The 21,388-nt window shown below is 34.6% G+C and overlaps 3 protein-coding genes across 4 annotated transcripts; 1 reads left to right on the top strand and 2 right to left on the bottom strand.

Moving 5' to 3' along the window:
• The first annotated feature begins 184 nt into the window (after nucleotides 1-184).
• LOC114415628 lies at nucleotides 185-1,489 on the top strand. Its single transcript, XM_028380413.1, has one exon. It carries the CDS (start codon nucleotides 369-371, stop codon nucleotides 1,242-1,244), a length of 876 nt encoding a protein of 291 aa, XP_028236214.1. The 5' UTR covers nucleotides 185-368; the 3' UTR covers nucleotides 1,245-1,489.
• A 3,750-nt stretch (nucleotides 1,490-5,239) lies between these two features.
• Nucleotides 5,240-7,120, bottom strand: LOC114415626 (NDR1/HIN1-like protein 26). Of its 2 annotated transcripts, XM_028380410.1 has the most exons (2): nucleotides 6,513-7,120; nucleotides 5,240-5,628 (listed from the first exon to the last, which is right to left on the bottom strand). In XM_028380410.1, exons 1-2 carry the CDS (start codon nucleotides 7,040-7,042, stop codon nucleotides 5,487-5,489), a joined length of 672 nt encoding a protein of 223 aa, XP_028236211.1. In that variant the 5' UTR covers nucleotides 7,043-7,120; the 3' UTR covers nucleotides 5,240-5,486. The 2 variants fall into 2 exon arrangements, with proteins under 2 accessions (XP_028236211.1, XP_028236212.1); XM_028380411.1 differs by lacking the exon at nucleotides 5,240-5,628 and having other exon boundaries at nucleotides 6,132-7,120.
• Nucleotides 7,121-11,340: 4,220 nt separating this feature from the next.
• Nucleotides 11,341-16,104, bottom strand: LOC114415625 (two-component response regulator-like PRR95). Its single transcript, XM_028380408.1, has 8 exons — nucleotides 15,756-16,104; nucleotides 14,585-14,746; nucleotides 14,354-14,484; nucleotides 14,078-14,233; nucleotides 13,331-13,511; nucleotides 12,924-13,248; nucleotides 11,825-12,590; nucleotides 11,341-11,736 (listed from the first exon to the last, which is right to left on the bottom strand). The coding sequence occupies exons 1-8, from the start codon at nucleotides 15,979-15,981 to the stop codon at nucleotides 11,581-11,583; spliced, it is 2,103 nt and encodes a 700-aa protein (XP_028236209.1). The 5' UTR covers nucleotides 15,982-16,104; the 3' UTR covers nucleotides 11,341-11,580.
• Nucleotides 16,105-21,388: the final 5,284 nt, after the last annotated feature.

Below are 21,388 nucleotides of genomic sequence, written 5' to 3'. Positions count from 1 at the left end.
GCGCTCCAGTCCAATTAAAGCAAAAAGTGGGACCAGAAGAGTTGACAACCACAGAAATGAGACACAGTGAGAGAAGCCACGTAACAGGAAGAAAGCCCAAATACCCCAAACCACAGAGAAGGGCAACACAAGTGCACAAGTAAAAACAAAAAAGAATATAAAAGCGCAGCAGAAGCAGAATAATAATATCTAATCCGAAAACGCAATTTACAAAGCCATACCCGACCACTTATTTATTTTTGCACAAAACCACTTAATTTTGACCCCAACTCCATTCTCCTCTATTTTTCCCACCATGGACCTTTCCATCAACACACGCACCCCCCACACGCCGCATCATCGCTTCGCCACCACACGCCGCGGTTGAGATGTTCCCGCCGCCGACGCAGACGACCCTCCCCTCTCTGCCGGATCTCCTCCTCACGGCCCTCTCCGTCTGCTTCCTAGTCTCCTCCTCGAAGCCCCACATCGGTGGTTCCACCCGCTGCCCCTTCCCGCGTCGATTCCTCAAAATCCCCGCCATGTCCCTCACAACGATAACAACAACCTCAACATCCTCGAAAAACAACAACAACCTCAATTCCCACCTCCCTCCCCGCCGCCACAGCTTCGCGTCCCCGCAGTCGCTCTCGGAATGGCTGAAGCCGCGGCTCCCCTCGGAATCCTTCGCCTCGTGGGGCGTGAAGCCCGGTACGAAGAACGTGCACAACCTCTGGCTCGAGCTCTCCCAGGGCGAAACCTCCCTCGCCGACTCCACCCCTCCGGTTCGAACCGTACACGTCGTCCTCGTCCGCGTCACCGGAAAACACGGCAGAATCCTAGTGGAGTCGCATCAGGATTTGTCGGACGGCAGCGTTAGGAAGCGCGGGAGGCCCCTGTCGGAGAAGATGAAGCCCAACGAGGACCCCGAATCCGCCGCCGTCAGAGGGATTATGGAGGAGCTCGGGTCTGCGATTGGTGGCGGAGCGAAGAATTTTGAAATCGATGACATTGTCACCATTGATCCCAATTCGTATGAGATGAGGGTTGAAGAGCGAGATTCGGGTTCTTACCCGGGTTTGCCCGGTTGCTACGTTTTGCACACGCTCAGTGCCACCGTGGAGTGTTTGCCCGAAGGGGATTTTTGCACCTACGAGGTGGATGAGTATGGAGGGGTTTTTGAAGACAAAATTGTTGCGGATGAAGCTGTTTCTGTTAAGAAGCATTATTGGACTTGGGTTAGTGCTGATTCCATCGGCACTTGAATTCATGTAAACCTTTTTTTTTATATATAGTTGAGTTTAAGGATAAGCTGACATTTTTTTTTCTGTGTCATGTTGAAAGTTTTTATGGATATGAATATTAATACCATTACCAACAGGTTTTTTTTTTTACTTATATTGTAAGTATATTTGAGGTAATAAGGTGGGGAAATTATTAGAGTGAAGCTGCTACTTCTTGTACTTGATGTCAATAAAGCACGGGTATAGAATTTGATGTAATTATGGCATTTCTTGATTCTCTTTTACTATTTTGCATTCTGGCTTTTGCTTCCGAGTTGTGTATTGGCAAATTTTGACTTGGTGATTGGGTGTGTCATGAAATGAAGCCCTAAATTGTGAGTTGCTTTTGAATGTCAATTATCCAATCTGTTAACAAGAATTTTAAAATAGCAGTGGTAGTCTGATAAGTTCTGTTAGATAAAAAATGGGCTGAATGAGTTGCTGTTAGCTTGTTACTAATGCTTTGAGCGTGTGTTGGTATCCGTGATGCTTCTCTGTCTTCTTTTCTCCATCAGAGGACTTAAATGCGTTTTATTCTTTTTGCTTCTTTATTGGCTGGAACCTTGACTGAAAAAGAAGTTTATGGGACGAGAATTCTCTTCCTACATCATGTGAATGAATTTATAAAAGTCAAGGGCCTGTTTAACTAGGATGAAGCAGTCATTCTCTCCTTACCCACCAAAAAAATGGCTTATTATAGGTTATCATGAAATAACGAATGCAACTCTTCTATTTGTCTGAACCAAGCGCGGTTACAAATTTCGATGGAATTGGTGAGGATGACCTATCCCTATTCCAACACATTTGGTCAGTTGCCATCCATGTTAGACTGAATGCGACCATTAAACACTATTATTATCATTAGAGTAGAATCCTCTCCCTTATGCATCTACATTGCCATTAAACACATCTATACTGTAAGCATCTCATAACTAAGAAGTTACTGGTCATTGCATTGTAATTTTATCAAGTTAGTATTTCTGTTGAGGTGTCGCTTCTCATTTCACTTTATCATATGATGTTTTAGAACCTTAATATCTCATAGTATTCTTTCGTTACAATTATATATGCTCTTAACTACCTAAAATAAAAGGTTGTAAACTCTTAATTACATTACATAGTTAAAAGGTTAATGTCTGCTATAAAAGTTGTTCGTAGCAGAGCTGTATTACTCACTAGTCACATTTAGCAGCTGGTTCACAGACGTTCAAGCCAAAGAAAATATAAATTACAACTATTATATTGAAATAGATGCGCTTGTGTATTAATTTTGGAGAATACATAAGTAGAACCTATTATTGGTTGATCATCCACCCATAGCCCAAACATGAATCAAGCACACTAATATCTAACATCTTGAATCAAAGCTAGTCATGTAACTCCATATGTTAGACTCGATATATTATCCTCTTGTGAGAAGTGTCTAACAACACTTTGTTCAATACCAACACCAACTTGTAAACCGAGCCTAAAATGGGCTTGGGCCAAATTAGTAATGCGTCCAGCACATTTTCTATCCCAATTAACCAACCCACGTATGGGATTCAATTTGGGACCGGACGTACACATTGCATTGCGATTTTGAAATTAGCCCACACATTTGGGAACAATTAAGGTGTATTACGGAGGTTGGCTATAATCATATAGTTGTGAATTCTGTAAATAAGGTGCTTGCAGTTGCGAATACGTAATTGATTAATAGAGACAAATATTTAATACCGTGGGCATAAAAGTTTAGTAAAGGGAAAGAAAACTCAGTTAATAACGCATATTGGTTCAAGTTGAAGGAATTTGATTTCCTTTAAACAAGGTCTTCCAAGTCTTTTGAATGAAAAAATACAAAAAAATGTTAGGAGAGTATATATATCAAACGTCCAAAACCAATGTGTGTACGCGTGCGTGTTATCAAAACTGTGTCATCATATGAAACAAATTATCTATTATTCCTTAATTTTGCTAAGTGTTTTAAGTAAAAATAAAAAAAAAAGAACTGTTCAAAATGCCTTCAGCATCATGAGGTCTCAGTTTTTCATTTCCTTTTTTTAAAAAAAAAAAATTGCACCATAAATTAAAACTAGTATCATTTCTAGATTTAACAGTTCTTGTAAGAGGTGATGCCCTATGCTTAACCACTAAGTCTGCTTCCCAAATTCACAGATAAAAAAAAGGTCTTGTTCTGAAGTTCTGATTGATGAGTACCCTACTCATTTGCGTATATACTAATAATGGATGAGTAGGGGTTTGAAGTTGGAGATAGTAGAAGCAAGGTGTACATATGTAATAGACTAATAATATGCACACAACTTTTTGACAAATATGTGGATACCTTCAAAAAGTACACCGTATTTATGCAAACGAAGTTGAATTTTTGCGGTAATTTAGTAACCAACGTGTTGCCTAACATTTGGAAGCGACTTTCATGTCCATAAAAGGCGTTGCACATCGATTTTTCAAACGTCAAGTATTAAACTAATTAGCTCAGCAGCACTTCGAAATTGCTTGTCCTTAACAATGAAATCAACAAGCAATTATTGGGTCACACCTCTTGCCTCAACGTCAAGGTACAACTTTTTTTAGGTCAAGTTTGATAGAACTTTAGTCTCATTTATAATTAACATTTAAACCTAAGTTATGTTACAGTATTTTGTTTTATCGTCAGAAAAAACAATTTTCATACTTTCTGAAAAATTAAAAAAAAACATATGTTCTAGTAATATAATTTTCTCAGATGTTTCAAAATTAATTTTATCCAACTCCTCTCTATAAATCGGGCGAGGACTATGTTCTTAATTATATTCTTGCTTTACAGGCAAAGTGTAATATTTGTTTCGCATTACTTTCAATTTACTCCAATTTTTGTGTAATAGTTACTTACGTACATGATTTGCATGCAAAGACGTAATGTTAAAAAATGATGCACTGCTGGTCTATTTATCTGGGGGAAAAAAGAAGACAAAAAAATGAATAGTTATAAAAAAAAAAGTCTTATTGAAGGAAAAATAAAATGAAAAAAAGAGAAGAAGCTTTTAACTTTTTATAAAATTAAAATAAAAAATTAAAATTTTCTCTCTTTTCATTTTTAAAATTCAAAATTCAATTTGTTTCTACTTAATTTTATTTAATTTCTTTCCTCTCAAATAAACAATGGGATAGCTTGTGTCACATGCATGGTCTAAATAATATGTTACTTGAAGACATCATGATTTCAAAGTTACTTTTTTTATAAAGAATTTCTGTTGAGGTAGGTTTCCGTGTTGGCTGACTTTGTTTATCAAAGATCCTAAGTGGGACAAGTATTTGCAATAAGGCTTGTTTGAATTGTTACTACTTTCTACAATTCTACTCAATGCGGAAGAGGGCTTCCTCATTTTGAAGACTGGCATCTGTATTTTGTATCACCTTGATTAGACCAATTAAAATTGGGAACTTTTAAATTGCTTTATGTGCATACATCTTTTGGGACTTGGGAATTTGGGTGGAAGTGCTTGCTATTGTCATGTTTCTTTGTTTACGCTGCCATTTTCACGTTAATATCAGTTCCCAATTGTAGGTAGAGATTTTTGGCTTTTATAATCCTGAAAAAGCTATCTGACTTTACAATATTTGAGCCACTATAGATTTATATTAGAAGAGCAATGTGATGAGACTTAAGAGAAACGATCTGATTTAAAACTAATTACCAAACTATTGCTGCTGCTTTAACTTTTGTAGGTTTACACTTCAGGCATCTGTTCGGTAAGTCATTACTCATTAGCTGTCAATCAACAATACATATTCCAAATACTATATGTGTAATGATGCAATTTTCAAAGATTTAATTTATTCCCTTCATAATACTAATTTTTAGATTGTAAAAATTTCTCAAAAAACAAAACTTTCTTAATTAAGATGAACGCAAATAACAAAAGCTGCAGAAATATAAATTTTGTTAACTTGATTTCAAATATGAAGTGAAAGAAGAAAAAAATAGAAGCAAGTGAGAAAAACTGGATTCCTTGAAGAAGAGTACTTTTACAATAAAAGGAAGTAATACTTTGTGGCCAGAGATAATTTCACCAAGTAAATTTAGTCTAGAACAAATCAAGATTCTTCACTGATCAAGGTTTTGCCTTTTTGATTTTCAAAACTCCTAATTTAATCAGCGTGGAGTCCTCAATTTGAATACTTCTGAAGTGCCCAACAACAACCACCCAAACCTTTTGACTTAGTCATATGAATATTTAATCAGTATTCATGGGACAAATGGTTAAGCACAAAATATTCAACTGGCAGCTTCAGAATATGCATGTAACAATGAATTCCGAAAATGCTGGCATAGACGCATAGATGAAAGAGTAGCTCTTGGTAATCAATGCGTGACAAAATGCTGAAATTCAAAAGAGAAAGTGTTTTAACTATCAGTCCCACATGCTTGGCCAATATCATCGCTTGGGTATTGCTCAAAAAAGACAGAAAAATGTAAGCTGATTCATGGTTACCAAAAGTTTGATTAAAGTATACCATACATGATTCTTAAAGGCAAGAAATTGACATGTAAAATCTGCAGATTCTACAAAGAAAGCTACCAATTTCCTCCCTTTTCTTTCACTCTCTCTTCTCCGAATCTCGTCTATAGATTCTTGAATCAAAGTTAGTTTTTTTTCTTCGCATCCACAAAATAACCAAAGAAACAAAACAAAACAAAACAAAACAAAGGTGACCCCAATATCTACTCATGCATCCACTTCCAAATTAAAGCCGCTAGAGAGATACCATCATGAAATCCAACAATCAAACTCTTTTTCGTTTCTATTTTCTACCATCACGTGTAGAGCAAAACAAATTTCAATAGATAGTGGGAGAAAAAAAAAGAGAAAGAGAAAGAGATGATGAAACTAAAAGCAAAGAGATAAGATTAACCATCTAATACGCATCCTCTTTTCATAATCACTCACAAAGTGTAACTTTTTGTCCTATCATTCACATATATTTTTATTATTTACAAATCACTTATAGTGGCTGCAAAATAACGCTTCAATACAAAGCCAAGCAACAAAATCTACTAACAAGAAAACTTGAAGAACTCGCCGTGATATATATGAATAGTAGATTATAATTTATATCATTTATATGTTGAAGTTGTTAGTAAGAAGATCATGCTGAGTTTAACTTTAAAGTGTGGTGGAACACTGAGCCCCTTGCTTTGAAGTGAGAGGCCCAGCAGGAATAGAGGGTCCAAAGGCATTGATAGCAACACAATTAACATTGAACCTGTAACGTCCAGAGACCCATGTTCCCACTTTCCAACGAAGCTTTCCATTGGCTTTGAGATTCAAGACTAGTCTTCCAACAATTTGATCACGACCAAGTTCATAGCCAAGAGACGGAGCCACGGGTAAAGCATTTCCCACCAAAGAAGCTGTTATGAGATTACTCTCTTCTTGGCCTTGATAAAAGGGTGGCACAGGGGTATCACCAGTAATTTGTTGGCCCTTGTAGGTTGCATAGAGTTGAATCTCGTCGTAGTAAATGCCAACTTTCTGGTTTGGGTTTTTGGAGAGGAGGGTGAGTTGGATGGAGGAGTTGAGGTTTGGGCCTGAAAGGTTAAGTTGGAAGATGTCGACTTCTTTGAGGGAGAATTGAGGCTTTGCAGGGTGGAGGATGAGCCATATAACAAGTATTAGTAGTAGGATTGTGATGAAAAATGCTGAGAAAGTGAAGTAGATCTTCTTGTAGTTCTTGATTTTTAGTCCTTCTTTGTCAGCACAGTGTTTTGGAGAGGTTATTGTTATTTTAGACATTTGTGTGTGAGAGAAAGAGGGGGAGAGAGAGAGAGTTGAAAGATGAAAGAAGGGATGTTTACAACGTTAAGGAAGAGGGGTCGGAGGGGTTTATAAAGAGAGCAGAAAGTAACAATTATTATGCTTTTGACGGGTAGCACTAAGCTTCCCCTTGTGGTGATTAATTAGTTTACAATAATACTAATTATCATCAGATATTAAAGTCGAAAGCTTCTGGAAAATTGCTTGATTTAATAATATAGGGAAATTCTGGCATGGCACAGAGGCACGCGTCTTATTAGTGTGGGTAAATCCAACTGTTAACTTTGCTGAAAAAATAGCATTACTTTAGGCTTCTGATCAAGCATGTACACTTGTTCACCTTCTTTTTAAAAGAATAATAATGCTATTTAAATATAATTTTCTCCACGTCAATTCGTATAACATACTACTATTTACTCTTCTTTTAGTAATAAAACTAGAAAAAAAGTGAAAAACGCATATTCTAATATATTTTTTTCATTTTACTTTCTCTAATCAAAGAGAAGTATGTAATTGGTGAAAAATATAACATGCAAATTATAAAACTTACATTTGTAATCAAACGGTCCTTGAATATGTATGCACTTTGGGACACATAGAGTAACCTATTTTGAACGTGTAATTTGGTGCAGCTGAACGACACTACACCATTCTCCATAACTTTTCCCTACCACATGTTTTTTTTAATCAAAATCTTTTGCAAGGGATTGACGAGCGAAGTTTCAGTGGTACAACGCAAGCTTTAGCCTTTTCCCCGGAAAACAAAATGTGCACGTTCTACGCTCATAGTTTTGAAAGGTTTAAGAGCAGCATAAACTTTACACATTCACTGTAGAAAGCCTATAATGTAACCTAGTTATGTTAATGTAATAGGTATTTAAGGTTGTTTCCACAGTACTTCTATACTTCCTTTTTTAAGGCCGTAAACCACTTTGGTCGTTTTCACACTTTTGTTGTAATGAGATGATTGAGACTGCCATACAACACTAAGAACCAAATTTGTGGCAATAACTGTCCCCAATCCAACCTGTTCTTTTTGGCGCAATCGGGTCCGCGGTAGCTTACTTTCTCAAAAGATCTATTTCAGCCAAAAACTTTGTTTAAGCAATTTAAGCCAAAAACTTTGTTTAAGCAATTTAAGCCAAAAAAAAAGTGCAAGCTGAATAGAAGTTTCAACCTACTTATAATTCCATATGAACTTCGATATTAAATACTAACTTTCAAGTATTCAATAAAATGGCGTTACTTGAATTAGCTCTGAATTAAAAGTGTTCAACTTCTCTATGCAACATTACCAATCAAAACTTCTAAGTAAACATCTTATCTTGAAGTTGTTTTTTTATATTGCTTGCTTTCTTAGACATAACAAAGTTTTGTAGTGACAAAAGTAACAAGACTAAGGAACAATCAAACAATAGCATGGTAAAGACGAAGCCAATAATAAGCCACATGAAGTGCAAGTCTCTGGTGGTGATTACCAACTGTAATCACAGAAGTGAGACACGTGGCACACAAGAGGGTACGCCATAATTCAGTGGGCCCCAAGTCCTCACGTCTCCAGTATCACATATAACGGATGCCCTATTGCCCTGTGATACCTTAGATAACGATATTTTGGGAATTGCAATTTTTTATGATACTCTATGGAAGTATATACAATATGATACTGCCACAATGACCTGAAGGAAGGGGATACGATGATACGGGATAACTCTTTAAGCAATAATGGGTGATTAGAAAAGAAAGGTAAAAGCAATGCTTTTCTTAAAAGAGCCGTAGAGGAAATAGCCCAAATAGCCTTTGTCGATGATTGGAGATATGGTACAAAAGGCCAAGTGGCATGTTCTCTTGCTTGTGCCGATTGGAAACTATATCATCCTATAGTCGCATAGTATGATGTATAATTCAGAAGATTACTGAGACTTGTGGCTGTGATGATTTTCTAGTTAAGGGCCGGCCTTAGTTTTCATCGTTTCATTTGCTTGATTGATATGATCATGACTAGTCTTCAAAGTCTTGATAAACTTTTAAGTAGTAGATTAAACAAATAAATAATTTATTAAGTAAAGGATTACCAAGTGAAGTTCCATCATACATATCAATACATGGTGATGGTGGACCATTTTATTGCTTTAATTTTCTGTCACTTTCCCATTTAGGACCCTTCTAGCTAGGAGTTTAGATACTACCGCAGAGACGTTTGACATTAAAAGCTCCTTTTCCAGTTATTATTGAGTATTAATCCCTTCAATCAATAGAAATTGATGACCCCATGGCCTAGTTGTTTCTCCTCTTCTCAGCTGTTAATTTCTTTTTGTTATGTCTTTGCTCATGGACCTTAATGACTCCCATTATGTTCAGATTATTTAAGAAGGGGCAAACAATACTTTGCTTAGTTTTATTTGACATTAAAGGTTCCTTTTTCAGATATTATTGAGTATTGATCCCTTCAATCAAGAGAAGTTTATGACCCCATGACCTAGTGGTTTCTCCTCTTCTCAGCTTTGTTTCTCAATTTCTTTTGGTCATGTCTTTGCTCATGGACCATAATGACTCCCATTATGTTCAGATTATTTAAGAAGGGGCAAACAATATTTTGCTAAGTTTTATTGGGAGATAAAATACAACTTCTGCACCTCTAATTACGTTGCTTTCTTTCTTATTTTTGCTTTCATTTTCTGTATTTAGAAATTATTTTGCATCCTGACTCTAATTTGAATTAAAATGGATGGATTCACTTAAAGGACAAAATACACCCATAACTTTTCTTTTTACTCAAAACATAAACTTGAGACCTCAATACTTGCTCCTTATACTAACAACTGTATACTAAGGTGCAAATCTCTAGCAATGAAACAAACCTGAGAAACCAATCAAATAGGCTAACTGTATGTGCTGCTAAAGCACTAAATAAAGTGAATCATCTATTCATCTTCAAATTTGGTGGTTGGGAAGTACAGGCAAGGAAAGATGGTGGGGGACTGAGTTGTTTAAACTTTAGACAACCTTTGGCATTATTATTTCCAGAATGCCAAAGGGTCCCCTGATGGATTTGGCTACTAGCATTTGTCCATTTCTTAAGTATGTATTCTGTTTCTGTCTACATGCATTTCTTCTCAATTTTTATCCACAAACCTAATAGAGAATGGAAATGCTTTATTGCTGCCTGCAATTCTTGAACGCAAGTACGATTCAACTACGCAATTCAAAAATTCAGGTGACAAGGATCCGAACTCCGATAATACCATGTGAAAAAGGAATTGTTTTTAAGCTCTGCCTTTTGTTTTACTTCTTTGTATCCATAGAAAGAGTATGTTTGGATAAATCTTGAAAAAATATTTTAAAATAATATATGTTAAAATTTTCATGATATAATTATTTTAATAAAAAATCACAAAGCTACCTTTTCTAACTTGAGAAAAAATAGTATGAAATAAACTTCTCTAATTTTCTTTAAATTCCTGAAACATTTTTTTGTTTAGAAAATATTTTTCTTGAAAAGACCTATTTTTAAAATAATATATGATTTCCATAAAAAAAATTAATATACGATTAAATTACACTCCATCAATATTTAGAAAATACAATTTCTTTTTCTGATAAATAAGTATATTATACTACTATCTATGTTATACTTAAATTCATTTTAATCTAAATGAATTTTACAATGATACTTTTTTCTCTCAATAATTCTCAATACAACTAATTCCAAACCTTTATTATCAAAAGTAAAATAATATATATATATATATATATACAAAGCTTCAAAAATAATAATAAGAAAGCTTAAAATTTCATTTTAGCTCTTTTAAAAACTTAAAATTATTAATAGTAGTCCAAATTAACTCTCAATAACATTAAAAATAGTCTAAGGGAAAGAAAGTGTTTTTATAATATGGATAAATAATTATTTTGAATTACATTGAAAGGTTGGCCACAAACTTCGAAATAACATGGCAAAGCCTTAGAAAGGTAGACGGCGTCCTGATATCATGCAGCTTCCAATGGAAATCAATCTTCTTTTTCCATTTTTCAATTCTCCTTTAGTGGGGAAGGAATATGGGTAGTGGTGGTGGGACGGGAATCATTTTCGAAACTCTTTCAAGTGCACTCTTCAAGAAAAGTTTGCTTGCTAAACCTGCAACCACCTTAAGGTAAACCGATTTTTTAAATAAAAAAAAAAGGTGCAAGTTTTGAATAAAATATAAATGTTAACTGGTAGTGGTAGTTATTATAAAAAAATTATAATGCTATTGTAGTAAGTAAAAACTCTTCCAAGATAAAAAATCAGTGAGTCCCTGTAAGTAAACAACTCCTTATAAATAAATAAATAATGATGCACGAAGATCCCTAAAGACTGTAAAATTACAATGATATACATCAGGTATATTATATATCACGATCTACAGAAAGGGCAAATGAGAAAAACGGTTTTAGAAAGCATATACAGATCAAGTGCTTCTGGTATTTAAGGATTCGGGAAAACAAAATTTTGAAGCAACTATATACTAAGGAATTCATGCTCTCCTCTCCAGTGTGTCAGAAATATGTGAATGATCATATTCTTTGCAATCTTTTTCTGCAACAAGAGGATCAGGATGCACTTGACGCACAAATTGTCCTTTCACTCTGGGACGCTGCTCTGCTAGTTTCTTTCTGCTCTCATATCGAACCTGTTAAAAAGTATAAGAAAAAAGTTAGCATATTTTGAAACAATGATAGTCATTGTATAATATAAAAGTTATACTGGTAGTGGCAAACCTTCTTCTCATAGCATCTCTCTTTCCTTTTCAAGCGGAATTTGTTTAGAGCTGCTTCTCTTTGGATAGATCGATGAGAGTTTGCATTGCTTGTGAGGTCTTTATGCTTGCCCTCTGAAGCTGCCCAGACAGTGTTAACTTGATCAACATTGCTGCTACTTCCACAGTTGCTTCCATAACCAATGCTGTTAAGATGGCTTGCATTTCCATTGCAGAAACTACTTGAAACACTTTGATCAGTGGTAGGAGAGATATGTCCTTGATCTTCTGCATTTTCTGATTTGTGCTCATGTGTGTACACAATGTGGTTTTGGGTGGTGTTTCCATTTGGACCACCAGGTTCATAAAGCTGCTCTGAACTACTCTCTTTCATATTTGACTGATAAAATGCATTGACTTGAAAGTTTGGTTCAAGGAGCATAACTGAATTTGGACTTGGCATTGCTGGTGAACCTGACTGGGCACGAAACACTGAAGGAAATACAGAACCATAGGTTGTGCATAGATCATTGAACCTTACACCCTTTACAGGAATTGGGAGAGAATGCCCTGGCTGGGAGTGTGAGGTTGCAAGTTCAGGTTCTTTTGATTGGACTGTAGTTGGAGACACGATACATCTTTGCATACTAGGTGTTGAACTATCTGAGTTGCAGCCAGTAGCGATGCGTGAGATGTTTTTTTCACAATTTGCTATCTGTTGTCTTTGTTGATCAGAGAAGTTAATTAACACTGCAGGCGTCGAGATTTGCAATTGCCTGTTAGTATACCTGCATGAAAATCCATTTCAATGATAAGCATTTAGAAATATAGAAATTCAGCAGGGCAGTTACCACCTCTTCCCCATCCTAAAAAGGAAACAAATCAAACTATGTAAAATTTATTTATCAAAACTTAAAATGTTTACATAGTTCTGAGAATATTTCCACTCTAGTTAGTTTGTTTAAGGTGCAACATCCCTTGAACTCATTTGTAGTAAATTAAATAAATAAGGAAGATGTGCAGACAAATACAAGCAACCAACTGATTCTACCAGATAATGAGAACTAGAAGTAACTTCAAAAAGATTTAAAATAAGAATAACAAGGGTTTTTAGCAGTTACCGCTTGAAAGCTGAAGCATTAGAATGCATCAGGGTGTGCCTTTCTTCAGTGAGTTCATTCTCAAAGCTGCTGGGACGAGATCTTCTCAGAGAAAGATCCAATTGAGGAGAAAGGTCAAACTTGCCCGTGCAATTAACTGTGGAATTTTTCAGGGTGCAGATTGGATGAGTATGAAATGCTCCAATGAAGTCAATGGCTTCCTTGGAAGAGTTCATTTGAACATAGTGATTGTCATGAGCCTCACCACTGATGCCATTCCCAAAATGCTCTGGATCAGCATCAGTTGTGCTTGCCTCACCATTTTTGCAGATGCTCACATTTAATCCTAAACAGAAAAATAAGTTAGGTTAAATTTTGGATATTCTTCCTTATCAAGTAACGGTATAAGTAAAGAAGCAGAAACTTACCTCCAGCATGACTGGCATGCATCATTAATGTCTGGCCTAAGCGAATGCTTGTTTCAACCTGTTGTGTCTCTGTTCCACTTGGATACGCTTCCCCACATTTCAGCGGAGAAAATTCCTGGATGTTATCGATGTTATCGACAGGGCCACTCTCAGCTTCACAGTCAGGCTTCGTACAAGAGCTCTGCAACAGAAAGCAATCATTTAGTCTCTACATGAAAACTTCATATAGATAACCCATACTGAAAGAAAATTTCTTTTAACTATAAGAGGTTTATAAAAATACATAAATATCTACTGGCAAACATTATGCATTTGACGTATACTGACTAAATGTAAATTTTTAGAGGACTGCTGCCATTCCCAAAGGTGTTTGGCTTTTGGTAGTATTCCAAAGCAGTTAAAAAGAAAAACTGCATAGGAAATAACTGGTGGACAATTTCAGACATTGATATGATAGAATTTCCAAGCTTAACAGAGATTAGCATGCAAAAGTGTCAACATTGGAGACTATTACGAATGTAGTATCATATTATCCAAGCATCTTAGAAGAAACATTCTCATTTGCAATGAATTAACCAACAAAAGGAAATAGAATGATAATTAGATGATTCCATCGAAGCTCTACAGCCCCTGGCTAGTCAAGTGATATACCTAATGTACTTGATGGTGTTGTTCTTTGTCTTTGCTACAAATGTCTTCAAATAACTGCAATAATATTAAAAAAAATTATAGGTCTGGAAAACTAACCTGTGCATCACTTCCTTTCTCAATTAATTCCATATTTCTCTGAATGCAAGCAGCATCACCACTTGAACGATTACTAGCAGCATTATTTTCTGCAGTGGCTTCAACCTTCTGTTGTGCAACACTCTCATCTTGGGGACCATTAATGCCTGTGGTTGACTGACAGAGAAAATAAATAATAAATTAAAATTCAATCAGTTGTCAATAATATATTAATATCTGAGTATTTAAGTAAAAAAAGGAAAAAAGAACTGAAAAATGAATGAATAGAAGTCCTACTGATTGTCTTCTCCAAACATGTTGCCACAAGTTCCTCAATTCATTTTTTCTAATAGGCTTAACAAGATAATCAGCAGCACCTCTCAACATGCATTTGTATACTGTGCTAATTGAATCTTGGGAAGACATCACTGAAAAACATTAAAAAAAATGCAGATCAGTTACTTGAGGTATTATTAACAAAGCTGGAAAATTCCATAGCAGCTAAAACATTTATCTTGGATATCATACTTATAACAGGGATGTTTTTGCAAATCTCGTGCTCCATAATTAATGTGAGAAGTGCATAGCCAGATACGGATGGCAAATCCACTTCTGTCAGAATTAGATCAACATTGTGTGGTCTTCCCTTCAGTAATTCCCACGCCTTCAAGCCATCAGGAACAGCAGCCACTGCTCAAAGCAGATGAACAAAGTTATTTTGAAGTTCTAATATTGTGTAAATTAGTTTCAAGTACTTAATTTTCTCACATTAAAAGTTTCAAACAAGAAGAAAGGTCAATAATAGAAATTTCATGGCAAATAGACAACTGAAAATAATTATATCATGTAAGAAAACAATTGTATCACTATCATGTAAGCCTGTAGTTTCCAGACTGCCAAGACTCTTAAAGCAAGTGGAAAGGAGCCATTAGATCCTTAGACTTTCATTGAACCCAGATCCCCATCACATAACCTGTAAGAGAATAGATAATTTCTTTAAAAAAGAAAAAAATATTAAAACTAGATAAAATAAACAAAAAGGCCCATGTTTTGTGCACACAATTTTTCACTTCTTTCCCTAATTTTTTTTCTTTTCAATATTAAATCCTCATCATAAGCTTTTAGACTGCTGGCACACTTTATAATACCGAAGATCATATGTCATTCCTTTCTCAAATTGGGACTCAGAAGTCTTGAATATACTAATAGCTTCTTCATCTTGCTCTTTCTTCCCCCTTTTCATTGGGTCTGGTCAATACCCTTAATGACAAAGACCCCAGAAAAGAAGCCCATGCTTACAATCAATCAAATTCACGGTTTCATCCTTCAAAAAATCAGAAGAGTGACAGAGGAAAAAGCAGAACAATCCGACCAAATCTACACACGCTTTATTTTAAAATAAGCAACTTAGCAGCAAGCCACAAAAACAGGAAATTGAGCAGAGACAAACATAATGCAAACATAGCAAACAAACAGTACAAGTTTAGTTGCATAAAAAAAAGTAAATTATAATCTTGACCATAAAAGAAGCAACAAACAAGCAAGTTCCATATCCAGGTCGAGTCGAATGAATAAAATAAACAAAAAAAAGAAAAAACAAACACAAACCCGAATTCACACCAAAGAACGAACAAATAACCAAAACAGAACTATCCTGATGAAATTAAAGGAAAGAAGCAATAAAAGAAGGTGGTGTTACCTTTGTAGCTGCATTTTCTGAGAAGCGCGGCAATAATCTGTCTTGTGGAATCATCTGCTTCAACCAATAGCACCCTCAAAATCATCTTGGGCAAGAACTTCTCCCACCTCATAAAGCCCTTCAAATGAGCAGCACCACCCTTGCTCCCACTTCCACCACTATCTTCCTTCGCAAGCCCCTCCACTCCCAGTGAGTTCTTCTCTCCACTCATCACCACCTCTGGCATGGAATGGTACTATAGCATCAGAATTCAGAATCTGCTGGGGAACCAAACCAAAACCACTCTGAACAAGCACACAATATCTCGTATCGAAATTTGGAGGGTAAAAAATAAGAAAGCAACAAAGAAAAAAGGCGATATATGGAAGAAAGGTTGGACAGGCACAGACACCGTTAAGTTTAACAGCGGGAGGATCGAACGGCGTGGGATGAGACACGAGCGTTAAACGACCTCGGATCCAACGGCTGCCGAAAATATCCTGGTTTGGGAAAATATCTAGACACTTGGAAGAGGTGGCCCACATGATCCACGTCAGCAATGAGATCTGGTTTTCGACCAAAGATCTAAAGCCAAAAAGCCATTGGGTTCTCGTGGGTGGGTTTGGTGGTGGATATTTTTTCACCCGCTTTTTTATTTATTTATTTCTTTGGTTCTTATTAACTTCGCTTCTTTCCAAAAAATATCCGAATTTCATTTCATGTGGATATTTTATGTGTGGGACAATTGCCGCTGAGTGGGCCCCGCCGGCAGAAAAGATATTAATTTAAACCCACTCTCTCAAAGATATTTTTGAGTGCTTTGAGGCTGCCCATGTATCACATGGACGACACCGAGACACGTGGCTCTGTCCTAGGGGAGAGTCTCGTTTTGTGGCTTTGAAGTTGTCAAACGCTATCTACGAGGAGGGGAGCTCCTCACGCGCCCACTGTCTTTCGTGCTGGATACTCGCTCCTCCGTTGGAGGAAAGTCCACGATTCAATGCGTGAAGTGGCCTGCATGTTCATTTACCACCCTAGTCCCTAAGCTTAGATATGGGATGACGTTCAAATCAACCCAAGGACACTTTTCTAAATCTTATTGCCTCTCATTACAGAGTCTTCTTCTTATCCAATTATTAACCATTTCATTTTTCTCTCTCTAAATTCCCAAACTACCCTACTTTTAAATGTTTTGACACTTATTCCCATCTCTTGAAGGCTACTGTATTTTGTTTTCGGTGATTTGTCTTTCTGCATTTCTTTTCTTCGATTTTTTTTTTATTTTATTCTAACTCCATTTCTTGACTACCAAAGACCTCTATTTCTTGTTTATTAAATTTTATATATTATTGAGTTCTTACAATAATTTTATTTAATGAAAAGCATATATAGCTTAGTTTTATAGATAACTTAATTGGTATCAGTACCTATTGTGTAATATGCTCGTGTTGGCTCAAGGCACAACTTGTGCTTTGAGTTGGTTCAAATAAATATATACACTTTGCTTATAAAAAAAAAATGGTACTAGTAGTTTAGTTCAAATCACCGCATACAAATAAAAGAACAAATATTGAGGAAACGTTTTTTCACGGAATAATATTACATTCTTAGGAATATGATAATTAAATATATTAATTTTTAGTATATTTAAAAACATGTTTAATTACGGTTTAATATTCTTAGAATCATTTTTTAAAATTTAAAATAATTCAAATAAAAATAAATAAAAGTTGCATGTGTATTTATAGAATAATTTTTCATATTCTCACGTGAACATCCCATTTTTATCCCTTTTGGTAAGAATAACAGTTTGAAAAAAAAAAGTATAACATTCTTAAAATAATGACTTTTCACGAACATCATAAAATGAGTTTCATTAATACTTGAGAATAAGTTTTCAAAACTTATAACAAGCATAAAAAATTCATATTCTAATGTTTACATTTTCGATAAAAAAAATTAATTCGTGAATCAAATGCATTCTAAGATAAATACTTTTTTCCCAATGCATGAATAGAAGAAATCTCTTTTAAAACAAATAGGCAAATGATCAATGTATCAGACAAAATAATCCTCCCGTTATGGTTTTATTAATCCAAAAGATTTGCTAAAGCTCAACATTGCTGCTGCAATCTTCCACGACCAGTGTTGTTTCAGTGCAGGTCATTGAAGTTGATTGCAAGTCATTGGTGGATGATTTATGGAGTTGTAATGCTATTATTAAAAGTTAGAAGTTTTTAGAAATTTGGTATTATCTTCTAATAACAAACTAATATGTATGTAAGTTTATTGTTTTTTATAATAATTCTTAGTATAAAATATTTTATACAGTCAATTAATAAGTGATTATGATAAGCATAACTTTTAATAATTAAGATAAAAATGTTTATTTTGTTTTTTTTTTCAAAATCTAAAGATTCGGAAAATAGCTTTGGTTTGAAGTCACGCTAATTAGCTTATTTTAAGAGGACTTGAACTCATGATCAAATGTCGCTAAAACTACTTTGGTTGGTATGAGATATTAAGCTATAATGTATACTTCTCTTCTCTATAGAAGTTTTAGGGGTGAAGCTTTATTTGGACTAAACTTGTATTTTGAACAAGGAAATATTTCCATTTTTTATTTATTATTTTCCACAATAATATATTATTTATTTGCTAGTAAGTTATAAACTATAAACTTTCTTTCATTTTGCAGCAAAATTTTGTTTTCCTTGAAAATGCTACTTTACATTTCTAAAAACTAATTTATCTGTGTTAGTTTTTTATATATGATCGAGATAAATATTTAAACACGTGACCAATATTTATTTAGTATTGATATTCAGAAAAAAAAATATTTAGTATTGATTAATAACTGCTTTTTTGGTGGCAAACAGGGGCTGAATTGATTAATAAGTGATTCTCATTAGTTGCTGATGTTGACTTTGCATACATAGAGCCTAAAGTTTTAAATAACGATCTTATTATGCTAGAGAACAAAGTCATATGTATTCGGCTATTCATCTATTTGTAGGAAGAGCGGCTTGAAGACAAAAAGAAAAGGCACTGTTTCAAGAGCAGTATTCTTCAGGAATAGTTTAAATGTTTTATTTTTATATTTTAGGTATATTACATTAACATTCAATGATGCTTATTTAATTAGAATTTGTTATTATGCGTGTGGGACATATAGATCAACTAATTTGGTCTATTGATTGTTATTAAGACGAATATTTAAATTCACAACTGCCCTCGTATAAATTATGTAAATGTTTTATCACTAACCCATTGCGATTGGCTTGAAATTTTATTTGATGGAGAAACTGTTCGCACTCCTGTACTATATAGATGTACCTCTTTGGTTATAAAATCTCTATATACATTAATGGCCCTAGTTGTTGCATGACGAATACTGGAGGAGAGAAGATATTTTCTTTTCTAGAGTAAATGAAAATGATTCATAAAATAGCTAGTATATACTACCTAAATTCAAATTGAACAGCAACATATCCAATTCATACGATAGGTTTAACCTTCAGGAAAGAGATAAAGCAAGCTCAAGAGATTAAAAATTCCCTATTAAGTGGCACTAACACAAAGTACACTTATAAATGAGTATTTCCTCTATATTATGGTGATAATGTAAATTACTTTTACGGGTGTAGTGCACTAGTGGCTAGTGCCCGATTTAATACGAAAAGTGGACAAGGGAAGAAAAGAATGATTTGCTCTTCTGATCCGTATTAAGTAAGAAAAATGTTTCATGAACATCCTAAATGTTATAAGACACATAAAAAGAGAAAAGGCTATAGATATTATAGGATTTACATGATGAGATAGGAAGAAATAAGAAATAAAATAAATAAATGTTTATGTATCATTCTGCATTAGCTAAAGAGCTGGAAAGCCACGTGCATGTGAGCATGCGCAAATTAAGGGCGATGAACTTGGCCTAAAGTTTTTTATTGCAAGCTACAACGAAAGCAACACAACACAATGCAATGCTGATCAAATAATTTGCACAACTTAGGTAAGGACGAGACGGTTTCTGACCCAGCATACCAAATTCTTTTTTGGGGCAGCTTTTCATAATGATATTTGAGCAAAGAAAATACATGAGTGTTGCTAGGTGCACCCAGCATTCTTTAAAAATAGCAAAATCACTCTTGTTAATTTCTCCCCTTACGGATCAAGTTGATCTGTAAAAGACTTACGAATCAAGTTGATCTGTAAAAGACTTACGAATCAAGTTGATCCATAAGTCTTAAAAATTAACTTACGGATTAACTTGATCCATAAGGAATATTTTTGTCTTTTTGTGGTTAGTGCTGGGTTCATCAACAATAATACTGGGTGCACTTAGCAGCACTCAAATACATGAGATGCCTGTGCTGCGCCCGTAGTGGCCATTTAGCCCGTGACCCGTGTGGGCTATAGGCTTTTTTAATATAGAGCCCAATTAGATGTGGGGCTTTTCATTCCTAACTGCATAACTCACGGGCTAAATGAATTTGGTGTGCAGGTTAACATTATTGTAGAGTTGGATATACGAGTAACCTCTGGTCAGTTTAAGTCCGCACTCATGCTTGGGCCTGTAATTTAAACGAGTAACCTCTAGTCAGTTTAAGCCCGCAGCCACACATTTTAGCTCACCGGCTAAACAGGTTGGTCCTGTTTAAAATAAAGAAAAATAATTCAAAATTCGAAAAATAAAGAGAAACAATGTAAAAATCATCATCCACTACTTGGGTCATTTCTTGCATGTATTATCCTTGTTCACTATTCAGTGTATTTTCAATGAAAATACTACAATTAATTTGTAGAAGAATTCTTTAGTGCTATCCAAATTCTTAATATATTTGTTCTATATGCCTAACCCAACTTGCACAATTAAAACAACACGTTAAATTAACCACCGAAAAAAAGTATTTTGATTCATAATTGGTAAATTAGGCACTATTCGATTGAACCAAAATTAAGGTGTTAATTTTAATGATTTTTTTTTATTGCTATACTAAGTTCCAAATGAAATATTAGTTTGGAGAAAATTGTTTATTAATTGAATTTTGTGTAATGTGATTAACTAATTTGATTTGTTTCCTTATATTTGATACCCCATGAGTATACTAAAAGGAGTGTCTTAGGAAATATTATATTATTAGTCATTCGTAAAACTTAAACATCTCAAATTTAACTCATTGACATAATAGTTAGGTATCATACACTCACATATTGTGGAAACGTTTTATTTAACGAGAAATCTATGTGTTTGATCTTGATCTATGTTAATATGTAAAAAATCATTTAAGTTACTATCAATTATAATATTATATTCTTTAACCTAATAGGCTGAAAATGAATGCAAATAATAAAATTCTTATTGACTAATCTTTGCCTTAAATCATGCAGTTAATCACATCATATTCATTATTTATAGTATTCATAAAAGTACCAATGCAACATTTTAATAATACAGTTTTACATAGAATGGATCGAGTGTAATTAGATGTATAGATGAAAATTAAAATTGATCAATAAAAATTTTACTGCTCTAAATATCACTCTAGTCTACTGCAAATGATTTGTACTCGTCGTGGCATGAAAAAAAAAACTTAAATGTCCAAAATGTATTAAAATTGTTTTGTTATAGATAAAATTGGCCACGTGTGTCA

Source organism: Glycine soja, chromosome 6 (genome assembly GCF_004193775.1).
Source record: "Glycine soja cultivar W05 chromosome 6, ASM419377v2, whole genome shotgun sequence".
Lineage (NCBI taxonomy): Eukaryota > Viridiplantae > Streptophyta > Magnoliopsida > Fabales > Fabaceae > Glycine > Glycine soja.
Note: the sequence above shows the minus strand (reverse complement) of the source record. Positions and strands in the feature narration are given on the sequence as shown.